General features: G+C 44.6%; 2 protein-coding genes across 3 annotated transcripts; both read right to left on the bottom strand.

Moving 5' to 3' along the window:
- Nucleotides 1-241: 241 nt before the first annotated feature.
- LOC119305271 lies at nucleotides 242-706 on the bottom strand. The gene has a single exon (XM_037581842.1). The coding sequence runs from the start codon at nucleotides 633-635 to the stop codon at nucleotides 399-401; it is 237 nt and encodes a 78-aa protein (XP_037437739.1). The 5' UTR covers nucleotides 636-706; the 3' UTR covers nucleotides 242-398.
- A 1,998-nt stretch (nucleotides 707-2,704) lies between these two features.
- On the bottom strand, nucleotides 2,705-8,802 carry LOC119307724 (factor of DNA methylation 1-like). 2 transcript variants are annotated; one of them, XM_037583800.1, is made up of 9 exons: nucleotides 8,727-8,802; nucleotides 8,008-8,074; nucleotides 6,499-6,675; nucleotides 6,023-6,174; nucleotides 5,317-5,487; nucleotides 4,999-5,214; nucleotides 4,638-4,879; nucleotides 4,363-4,414; nucleotides 2,705-2,986 (listed from the first exon to the last, which is right to left on the bottom strand). In XM_037583800.1, exons 3-8 carry the CDS (start codon nucleotides 6,668-6,670, stop codon nucleotides 4,405-4,407), a joined length of 963 nt encoding a protein of 320 aa, XP_037439697.1. In that variant the 5' UTR covers nucleotides 6,671-6,675; nucleotides 8,008-8,074; nucleotides 8,727-8,802; the 3' UTR covers nucleotides 2,705-2,986; nucleotides 4,363-4,404. The 2 variants fall into 2 exon arrangements, with proteins under 2 accessions (XP_037439697.1, XP_037439698.1); XM_037583801.1 differs by lacking the exon at nucleotides 8,727-8,802 and adding an exon at nucleotides 8,525-8,708.
- Between the last annotated feature and the right edge of the window lie 3,120 nt (nucleotides 8,803-11,922).

The following is an 11,922-nucleotide window of genomic DNA, read 5'->3' as shown; positions in this document are numbered from 1 at the left end:
CAAGGGGAAGCCGGCGGCGTGTGCCGGCGCCCGGGTGGCCGGTGTGCGGTATTGTGACGGTGTCACGGGGAGGAGCGCCCGTAGTCAGGCCCCGGCAATGTAGCCATATCGGTGAACCTCGTTAACAAATCTCAGTGTCGTGCTCGTGCGATTGCTTGATCCTCGGATGATTGATGGAGTGCCTCGGATTTATTCTAACAAGGAAGTTGACCAAACTCACCGCAGATATCCCATTATTAATTAGCAACCTTGCTTCTCAGTTTGAAAAAAAGGGGGAAAAGACAAGGATGCGAATGAGGTGTTCTGCAGCTCACAACAAGGGAAATAAACTGTCGAGCGTTTTATTACTACGGTATACAAGCAAGTGAGCGTGGATACTAAAGCACAAACTAGCGAAGCTACTCGAGGCTGGAGTCCACGCGGTCGACGGAGCGCGCGAAGGCCAGGATGTCCGACGAGCCGTCCGCGGCCGCCTTCCCGCCGTCCGCCGGCTTGGAGACGATGGACTCCCGGACCAGCCTCGCCACCGTGGGGCTCAGCGAAGAAGCCTCCTCCTCGTCGGGAGACTGCTGCTTCGGATGCTCGTCGTGATGCGGCGCGCTCGCCGGCATTTTGTCCGCGTGACGCTGCTCCATGGGATGGGAGATCGGGCGTTGGCTGTGGACGTGGAGGTGGATAGTGTGCTGGCCGCAGTCGCAAGGTGAAAGTGAGGTGAATCGAGTATTTTGTGGGACACGCTATGGTTGCTTAAGTATACGCGGGACTGGCTCGTCTAGATTGTTCTGGGCAACACGTGTGCTTCTTTCGAACTGCTGCGAGTGACGCGTGTGAGCCTGAGGTCTCGGGCCATTCTTTTTTTAAGAAAGGGGTGGGTATTAAGGGGAACATAGCTGGGTATCGAAGAGGGGTACCAAGACTTCTAAAGATACCATGATATCACCTTTAAAATGCAGATTTGTAAATTTTTATAACTCTATACTTTTGTTTAAAATATGCTTTTTATTTTAGGTTGCTTACCACATGGGCCATGTGGTACAAGATATGCATCTGCAATTGTGAAAAATTATAAACTGAAATTCAAAATGCACATATAGAGAGAGAGAGATAAAAGACAAGTCCAACATAAATAGTGTCACTAGATCTCATTTCGTGCGACCTCTGGACCTCCATTGTCTTGTGTTCTGATGTCTTTTGGCACCATAGGAATGGGCTGGATTTCGACGACGTGCCGATTTTAGCTCAGTCGGTCCTTAGGCTCATTGGGCGGGAGTTTGTGTTTTGGTGATCTGTTGTGTTGATTAGGGTAGATCCGTTCCCATGTGGGTTGTCGGTAGAGAGTCACGAGTAGTCGCCTTAGATGTTGGGTCGGCATGTGTTTCTATGTGTTGATGTGGTTAGCCTTTTATGTATGGAGTTGTAATGTTTTTGGCTGCTTGGACTCTTCCTTTATATGAGCATAGCGTCCACAAGGACAAAGATACAAGGTTTCTCCTCTGTGCGACCGCCCTGCCATAGCCATCTCAAGTGACGATGGCAAGCAGGGATGCACTACCCTGCGCCCAAGCAAGATCGGCAAAGCTGGAGCCACCAATGAGCAAGGGCAAAGGCCCAGGATCCCACATCGCCCTCAAGCGATTGGAGAAAGTTAGATTTACTGCAAAATATGGACGAAATGACTCTCCAGACAAGGTTACCCAAGTCGCCGGCAACGGAGAAGATGGAACCGCGTCCTTTTGGCACAAAAGCAACGCGCTTTCCTGAACCCTGATCCAAACTCGCCACCATGGAAGAGCCCCCAAGCTCATTCACCTCGCTTGTGTCGGAACTGCAACACCCGGCTCATAGTTGTTCTCCTCTACCAAGGCTCAGAACCGGTTGTGCCCGCACCAGGGTGGAGCAGAGGACGCCGGACGCAGTGAAGGAAGGGAAGCAGCGGAATCTGGTGGAGGTGAGGGGCAAGAGGGAGAGTTGCCAGGCAAGTCGCCTACAGGGGAAGAAAGCCACACAGTAGAGTCGTCGCCTCCGAGGATGAAAACCTTCATCTAGCACTTTGTGGTTAGATACTTAGATCTAACAATGGTTGTGGCTCGTCTTCCCTTCCTAAAGGTGTCTCTTTTATCGCAGTCTATGTGTTATCAAGGGTAGTATGCCTGTTACCATGTTGACGGTTTCAACATGACATTTCAGTGTCATGCCCCTCTTGTTTTTCTTTTAATAATGTAGTTCTGTGCATCCTTGATGTCTCCATTTATTCTTGACTTTGTTGTTGTAGAAACTGTTTAATTGATTGCCGCACATTCCCCTTTATCGAAAAAAACAATGGCATAGGTTTGATTATTCTGCTGGATGCATCAAAATACACATATTTTTCATTCTTCAATTCAAATACACTTTTTATATACAAAAAAAGACTAGCATTCTTTCATTTTAAAGAAGAAATACTTATCTAACATCCGCAGAGCACACTGAGATACAATATGCATACACACACACCTACGTGATCTGCACACACAAAAATAGATGATGAGGTTATTTGTCACCATATTACTCCCTTCGTCCCATAATATAAGAGCGTTCACGACACTAGTCCGTCCCATAATATAAGAGCGTTTTTGACAATACACTAGTGTCGTGAATGCTCTTATATTATGGGACGGAGGGAGTATTATTTTTCCACATCTTTGTACGAAAATATAGACACATGTTACTTCAAACATTGAGCCATTCATAGAAATGTCTTGCACGTTAAATATCGAAGTTCAGAGTTCACACTAAGCTAGATACCCGAGTCTACCAGATTACTGAAACATAGCTGATCTGCTGGTAAAAGAGTTGCACGCAAAAGCTTAATACCGGCACTCTACCAGAGGTTATAAATGGTACCAAACAGATACATAACACATAAATCCTAACATTGTTCTGCGATATGATTCATTGACAATTCCAGTCTTCAGTTCTTCACCTTCAGACAGGTTCTACCTAGCCACTGCACAATGTGAAGTAACAAAGATATTGTGAAGATTGAGTGGACAAGACAAAATCTGTTAGAAATATACTGCACTTATATATGCACTGCTATAAGGACAACAACATTAAAACACTTATAACTGAACCGCTGTAGTTATTTTTTTCCCTACTGGTGTTATAGATGTTAGAATGACGTGCCCTTTTAAGATACCACTTACCTAACAAGAGGTAAGAGGAATATATTAATCTTAGCCTTCCATTGATCAAATGCTTTCTTGCTGCTATATGTGTTACGGGAAAAAATACAATTTTAATTCCACATTTCCAATTTATAGATGATGTGCATGTTGACTAACATACATACAATACATTTCTCATACCAAGGCCCAAGAAAGACGACTTCTTCTTATGAAACAACTTATATGATTGCCGGTAGACATTGAAACTACACATTTCTTCAAAAAGTTTCGCATATCCTCCTAGTTATGTTCAAAACTAAAACTCACTCCTCCAATCAATAAATATCATATATTATTACCCATATCACTATAAATAAGGTCAAGTCTACAGATTACGATTACTATAAAATGTAGAGCATATCAAATGATATGTTGGATAAAGATGGTTTATTGGAATTTTGGTGACTAATACTATTTACATATAACTAAAAATATGGTCATTTGTTATAATTTTATTATTATGCCATGATAATCATTTGGCGCAACTTTATTCTTCAACTTATTACAACATTGATATGCACAAATTATTAATGGCACATGCATATTTTTGTCCCAATAAAGAGAGGCAAATAGATCATTGAGGCACAGACAGTAGTGAACAAGATCCCGAGCTACCTGTCGCTCAGGACTTGAATCACTTTCTCATTCATAGCCTCTTACAGCAAGAGCTAACAGCTAAGGCTGCTCATAGTGGAGAGTAACTTAGACTAGTAACATGCATATGTTACTAGTCTATGTTACTACCTTCATAGTGGGTAGTATCATATATGTGGTAACATACATGTCTTCATTTATTACTTTGTAGACTCATTTTGCATTGGGAAGCGCTATGTGATGGTAACATATTATGTTACTCTATTTGCCTCTCTCCTCATTAACTACTTGCCACCTCATCATTTTTGCTTATGTGGCACCTAAGTTACTACCTATGTTACTCCCACTATGACCAGCCTAATGCAGTACATATTAGTTTGGCATTACATAAAATAGACGGTTCACATTGGTTTGGGAGCACCTGAATGTTTCTCCAAAATGCAATGCATATTAATTTCAATTGACATTGTTTTATTGTGCATATAAATGTCAGTTGAGTTCCTCTTTTTCTGTCTCAAGGTCTAGGAACTCATAATAGTTTCATCATAGTACAGTCAATTACCTGTGGGTCATCATCCTGTTGCACCACCACACCTCTACAAGGTCACCTTGCGCTGCATAGATCCCAAAAAGTATTTTTTAGCCTAATCATGTCTTCCGATGCAACTATTATGCATTTAAAAAGGCTAATGAAATGCATTGCACCAGCTGACTAAAGATTTATAGGAGCAGAGCTGTTGGTTCTATTGTAGTCTCCTGAAAACATGACTCCAATCACAGTAAACAATCTTTAAGAGGCAGAAGAATTTTTGACATGTTAAACTCATGCAGTCATACCTGCGGGTTCTGGATTTCACGTCACTCAGACGCTTCACTTGACCGAACAAGTACTCGATGCTCTCACTGTGAGTGGCCTTTCTCTTGCACTTGTAATTCCAGACCTCGGGTACAATGTTTCTATCTCCCAGCCTGCCACTTTCTTGAATTTCTACCAAACAACTCACCACAGCCTTGTGCACCCCTTCACCCCATGCAGCACATAGCCCTTGCAGCTTGTCATCATCGACATCGATAATCTCCTAATCACATAATCAAGTAGCAGTGTAAGTTCAGTATCTATCATTGGAATCAACTGATAGACCGCAAGTTATGACTGTGGAAGAACTTAGATATTCAGACAAGATGGTTTAACTGCTACCTTCGGGATACCTTCAACTGTGACAGTCTTGAAGGGATTCCACTCTGGGTTCTGTATATGCCCCTGCCAAACACGGTGTACTTCTTTAGCTTTTTCTTGTGCTTCTTCGGCAGGCAGCTTCTTACGGCATGCCGCCAGGAATGGCCTGTCATCCAATTGCCCTATGTTTTTTAGGGCGATATTCCTTCCTCCAGTAGTACTAAGATCAGCGAACCCCTGAAATACAAACTTCTTGTATCAACTTTCTTTATATATAAGATTTCACATAGTGTGATGGGAATGTCTGCTGTATCTGATATCAACAGAGAACAACCGAACCTCAATCAGCTTAGAGTGGATATCAGAAATTTCCTTTCTAGTAGCTTCGAGCTCAGTGTTTAAACCTTGATCAGGATTATCTATAACGGAAAGATCTTCCATAAGCTCATGCTCATCAACATCTTCATCTCCAGATTGCCGTTTCCTTTTCAGCATTAATCTTGGGTGTGCCTGCTTTCACACGAAATTTTTAAGTAAGCAGGTAACACAGGAAATAAATAAATAGAAGATAGAAAAGGCTCTGTTTACAAAAAATGCAGAACTGGGTTAGAAATTTGGGTGCATAAAGATTCGTCCGGGCATTACATGATACTGAAAATACAGACACCAAAAAGGTGGGAAATTTTGAACTCTGGTAAGTCTCTAAGATAATACACTGATTCCATGTCACTATACTAGTTTAGTAGTGAATGACCCGATGAATACAAATGTTCCAGAGACACTACTGCACAAAAAAAATCTTCCAAGATCATTTGAGCTAATAAAATGAAGAACAGAAGACTCCAATTAGGAGAATATTAAACTGCCCACCACAATCTGAACAATGGTGGTTTTGCAGACAAGTAAACATTAAGGTGCATTAGGTAAGCAGAACTATTTTCCATAGGCTCCATGCACCAAATTATTCATGTCATTATGTTAGTCCAAAGCAGCAAAGATAAGCATTTAACAATGATTTACAATTGCTCTACGAAATACTACTTACCATTCCAGAGTGGCTCTGCTGAAAACCACTTCCCTGCTGTTGATCGCTCGATTCCCTTGCTTGGAGCTGTTCCTTCAGAGATTCAAGCTCTGCTGCGAGCTCTTCATTCTTTTTAGTGAGGCTGTCCTTTTCAGCAACCAGTTGGTCAATCGCTGGTCACAATACCAAAAAGGATAGAGCGTAAAGTTTTGCTTGTCAGGTTTATTACGTATTCTTGACTGACCAGAAAAAGTGTGTGAAGTATCTGTAGTATTTCTATAGTTCGGAGAAAATGAACTCTCGCTTTGCAGATTATCCTATTTTTTATGCCATCAAAATCTATCTCTTACGACATGATCTTCTTAGGAAGTATAATATCAAATGATGTCCTTGTCCTTATGAAGTAACAATACCAAAGACAACAGATTTCTGATCTAAACGGGCACTATTCGGTGCAAAGTATATGAAGATCTTAAGAAGAACACAACAGCATTTACCATTCTGTCGTTGCTGGAGGTTTTCCCTTTCTTCGATGACACAGTGAAGCGCATTTTTAATGCCAACACAGTCCATGAAGGCATACCTGTGGAACTCCAGCCTGGAGTGAACATCTGAAGCCAGCACATCAAGGGATGTTGGCAAGCGACTTGCATCTCCCGTCTCAGCCATATAGTCTGGAAAAAAATTCAGGATATAGATCCATTTGGGTTAGTCCACCAAGATGGCCAAAATCAGAATCGGGGGTTGGAACTAGGAAGTCAGTGTACAATTTTTACTCTTAAGTTGCATTATTGGTTATTCCACTGAAGACATTTAATGAGTATATATCACTTCAATTATATTGTATATGCTCTTCTATTCTTCATCCACACAAAATTTCTTCGCTACGAGTTTATGTTGTGCAATAATAACAACTGGAGTACTAGTTACGATGGATGATGATATTGAAACATTCTTACGTGTCCCCATAATAAAGGTCATTTGGGTCCCACCTAAGGTGTATTCACTTATTTATTCACAAAAACAAAATAGTTTCCTCAACCCATTCTTTTTTTATTTCTGAAATGTAAAAGCAAAATTAAATATTACTCTTTTTTTGAGCAAAAGAGAGGCTTTCCTCCTCCGATTTCACAAAACCAGGTTCAGTACCAGACTGACTTACATCGATCCACACCACTAAGAGTCAAGCATTACAGCATTACATGCCAGCTAATAAACGAAGTATCAACCATAGCACCTCCAGACGACATACTGGGCACAAAGTAAAAGCGACAGCATCTGCATAACTACTAATTAAATATTACCCCCTCCGTCCGGAAATACTTGTCCGAGGAATGGATGTATCTAGATGTATTTTAGTTTTAGATGCATCCATTTGTATCCATTTTTGCGACAAGTATTTTCGGACGGAGGGAGTACTTAGCTAATCCAAATCATGTGTGAAGTCAAAGTACTCTCTAAATTGTTCAATGTGCAAGTTGTCTATAGCATAAGATATGCACTAAACTGATCTGCAAGAAAGAGATCAACATGTTAGGAGCACCTATATGCGGCCTATATTTTCAAATAGCGAGAGTACCAGCTTATGGAAATTCAGCAAAAAGTGGTGAGGCGCTATTTTCCTCACCGGACAAGAATTGCAGAAAAAATAGGAATAGCATTTGACAATCTAAAAGGAGGCACTATATCTAAAAGGAATACTACCTAGAACTTACATATTTACCTAGTAGGAGAACAGGAATAAGGATAACAGTGTGTGCTTCTTTATTTTACCTCTTCTAGAAATAGAAGAATGCTGACAACAATCACTAAGACATCAACATCTATCAGAACAATTCTCAGAGGAAATAACCCAAACAAAAACACCGGATATATAAGTTATTAGGGTTACAAGCTAGCATGTGATTCTTGAAACGCAAATCCTAGAGGCCGACCATTTTCCATGGCCGTCAGCCACAAAACAATCAGCATCAGAGCAATCACACACACACAAAGAGAAGAACCACCTGAGGAAATGGAGAACCAACACCAATTTGTTGGCTACACGCCCACACCAGTGGCTCCCGAGCTGATCTGTGCAGGGAGAACATAAGCAGGTCAGTGAAGGCTGAAGGGGAATAGCAGGCAGGTATAGCAGCATACAAGCTGAATTGTAGTTAAAAAGAGGTCCACAAGTTCGATTGAGGGCATTCTGAATAAATACTTTCTCTATCTCCAGAAGAATAAAAAAATAAAAAATAAGCCGGAAAATAAACCCTTTTTTGCAATGGAAAAGGAGCAAAAGGCGAAGAATAAAAATAGTAACAGATTATTGTTCGGTAAAAAGGACCTCTTTTTGAAATGGAAAAGAGGCAAGAACCCTAAATGTGCACGAGCACTAAGATCCGCGGTATATTTTTAGAGAACCGTCTCAAAATCGAAAGTTTATGAGCAAGAATTTCTGTCTAGCCACCAAAGAAACCTTCAAAACACTAAAAATAACTAAACGAATCACAAATTGAGGGCAGAGGTTCAGAAGCATACAAGAACCCTAGCTCCGGGGATTCTGAGGTTCATCCTTTTTTAAAAGAAACCAGACAGATTCAAGTATCTCGGACAGGAAAATACGAATCGATTGCACACCGAAAAAGACAGAAACTAAAACTTTAGGATTTCTTATTGGATTTTTGCAGAGAGAAGAAAAAACAGGGGGAGGGGGAGCGGGAGCGGGAGGGAGGGGGCGTACCAGTGTAGGCTGGGAGGACAACGTGGCCGGGTGCCTAAAATGGCGAGTGGGGTGGTTCACTACTCCCACCGTCCCAAAATAAGTGTCTTTGTACTAAGCTCAAGACACTTATTTTGAGACGAAGGATTACGATTTTGCATCTCCGCAAAAGGGTGGCGGGTTTTTCTCTTTCTTTTGACCGTTGAGAGGCGAGTGTTTTCAAAAAAAAAGATGCTTATTTTCTTCTCTAGATGCGCCTGTGGGCTAGACTCCGGCTCGGACACGAGGACATTGTAGGCGGCTAGTGTCACTGCCAGGCCGGGCCACTCGGCGATCTCGCCGATTTTGGAGTCCTCGATGGCCTTCTTGTAGACCTCGCCATTCTCCTCGGCCCCCTCCTCCCCCACCATGGGGTCGTGTGCTGGAGCGTGTGCTACGGACTGGCTGCTGGAGCACGAGGTGCGCATGCGGTGTAGGACGATCGGCACCGGTCATCATGCTCGTCCGTGAACCACGTATCCTAGGTTCCACAAATCCACGATGAAGGTTGGATCGTGAATGTGGTCGACGGGGAGCTGAGCTCGGCGAAGGTGGATCTCCTCCTCTCACGCGTGTAGGTGGCTAGAATGGTTAGTGTTAGGAACTGAGATGAGGTTGGGATGCATCACACTTGTATTCATCCACAAGGGGTCATAATATAGAGAGTACATCAGTGAGAGGAGAGGGAGATACATGCGCAGCCACTAACAGAATACAACAGTCGATCCTAGATCGATGGGAGGTTGCGCTGCATGCACCATGCAATGCCGGCGGGATAAACTACACATGACCAACTCAAGCCGGTTGTGCGGGAGACCAGCACAGGTAGTCTAACAGCCCCCCGCAGTCTCATCGTGGGACGACTGAACGTTGAGACAGGACCTGAACTGGGCAAAGGTAGCAGTAGGCAGTCCTTTTGTGAAGATATCTGCATACTGAGAAGAAGTAGGAACATGCAACACGCGCACCTCGCCCAGAGAAACCTTGTCACGGACAAAATGTATGTCGATCTCGATGTGCTTCGTCCGTCGGTGCTGCACGGGGTTAGCCGACATATAAACCGCAGAGACATTATCACAGTAAACCACAATAGACTTGGCGATGGGTTGATGAAGCTCCTCCAATAACTGTCGCAGCCAAGCCGTCTCAGCGACGACGTGGGCAACGGCCCGGTACTCCGCCTCAGCGCTCGACCTGGAAACAGTAAGTTGTCGCTTCGACGACCAAGATATCAAATTATCCCCGAGAAAAACGCAAACCCCAGAGGTAGAACGTCGAGTGTCAGGCAGCCGGCCCAGTCAGCGTCGGAGTAGGCTAGAAGAGTGGTGGGCGATGATGGGTGGATATGTAAGCCATAGTCTAGGGTGCCTTTGAGGTAACGTATGATGCGCTTGACAAGGTTGTAATGAGAGGAGCGAGGGGCGTGCATGAAGAGACAGGCATGTTGAACAGCGTAGGACAAGTCGGGACGGGTGATCGTCATGTACTGCAAGGCGCCGATGAGGCTGCGGTAGATAGTAGGGTTATCGAGGAGGTCACCGTAGGATATGGAGAATTTGGCGCCGGAGTCGACAGGAGTACGAACAAGATGACAATCGGTCATACCGGCTCGTTCGATGATGTCCAAAGCATATTGTCGCTGAGAGAGATGGAGTCCCGAAGACGAGCGAGAGACAGCAACGCCGAGGAAATGAGAGAGAGGGCCAAGGTTTGTCATGGAGAACTCACAACCAAGGAGAGAAATAACATAGTCGAGGAACGCCGGGGATGATGCAGTGAGAATGATGTCATCAACGTATAGGAGGAGATAGGCTGTGTAGGTAGTGGATTTGTAGATAAAAAGAGAAGTGTCGCATTTAGAGGCAACGAAGCCAATGGATGAGGCATAGGTGGCAAAGCGAGTGAACCATGCACGAGGGGCTTGCTTAAGTTCGTAAAGCGATTTCTTAAGAAGACAAACATGCGAGGGGGCAGCCGGATCTTCAAATCCGAGGGGCTGCTGACAGTAAACTGTCTCGGTAAGGTTGTCGTGGAGGAAAGCATTCTTAATGTCCAACTGGTGAATAGGCCACGAGTGAGAAGTAGCAAGGGAGAGAACGACACGAATGGTGCTCGGCTTAACGACTGGAGAGAAGGTCTCATCACCTTCGGTTTGAGAAAACCCGTGGACAACCCAGCGCGCCTTGTAGCGAGTGAGGGATCCGTCAGAGTTATACTTATGCCAAAAAATCACTTCCCACTAATGACCGGAGCCGTGGTGGGGCGAGGAACAAGTGACCAGGTCTTGTTCTCAAGAAGGGCTCGGTACTCATCACCCATGGCACTAGCCCGGCGTGGGTCAGCCAGGGCTGCTCGGTAGGTGCAGGGAAGTGGTGAAGCCCCCTGGAGATCGGCGAGAAGATTGAGTCGACAAGAGGGCATGTGGAAACCTGTTTTGGCCTGAGTGCGCATGGTGTGAGGGTTAGCGGGAGGTGTCGGTGTCAAAACCGGCGGATCTTGGGTAGGGGGTCCCGAACTGTGCGTCTAAGGCTAATGGTAACAGGAGGCAGGGGACATGATGTAAGGTCATATTTATCCCCAAGTGGTTTTGGTGATTGATGACAATGCTTTTGCGGACTAATCGTGTGCGTTAAGTTCTTTCAGAGATTCATCCATTGGCACGAGATGATTTCCTCCCCTCGGTGTTTTATTCAAGACGGTGTAGCTCTTTCGTTTCGTTGTTGGTGGACTAGTTTTATAGGAGTCACCGTTCTATTAGGAGGGGATCCGCTTTGGTAAGACTAGGGTGGAATCAACACGTACACATCCCAATCACACCCATCGTCTTCCTTTCGCATCTTTGGAGCTGCAACTTCTCCTCCGTACCCGCTTCGTCCTGTGCCAGCGGTAGTACCGCGGTCTACAGCGATAGTACCGCCGAAGCCCTCCAGCGGTAGTACCGCTCCACGAAGCGGTAGTACCGCTCTCAGCGGTAGTACCGCTCCGCAGGGCGGTAGTACTGCTCTCGGGCTTCGGCCGTAGTACCGCAGCTGTTCCGCGCCACTGCCGCCTCGATTCGAGACTGGTGTTTTCTCGTGTCGGGTTTTGCGGCACTAGAAGCGGTAGTAGAAGCGGTAGTACCGCTTCAAGCGGTAGTACCGCTCCTACTCCCGCGGTAGTACCGCTCTGGGGCCAGTGG

The sequence above is a fragment of the Triticum dicoccoides genome, chromosome 5B (assembly GCF_002162155.2).
Source record: "Triticum dicoccoides isolate Atlit2015 ecotype Zavitan chromosome 5B, WEW_v2.0, whole genome shotgun sequence".
NCBI lineage: Eukaryota > Viridiplantae > Streptophyta > Magnoliopsida > Poales > Poaceae > Triticum > Triticum dicoccoides.
The sequence above is the reverse complement of the archived record's forward strand: the minus strand, read 5'-3'. Positions and strand labels throughout refer to the sequence as shown.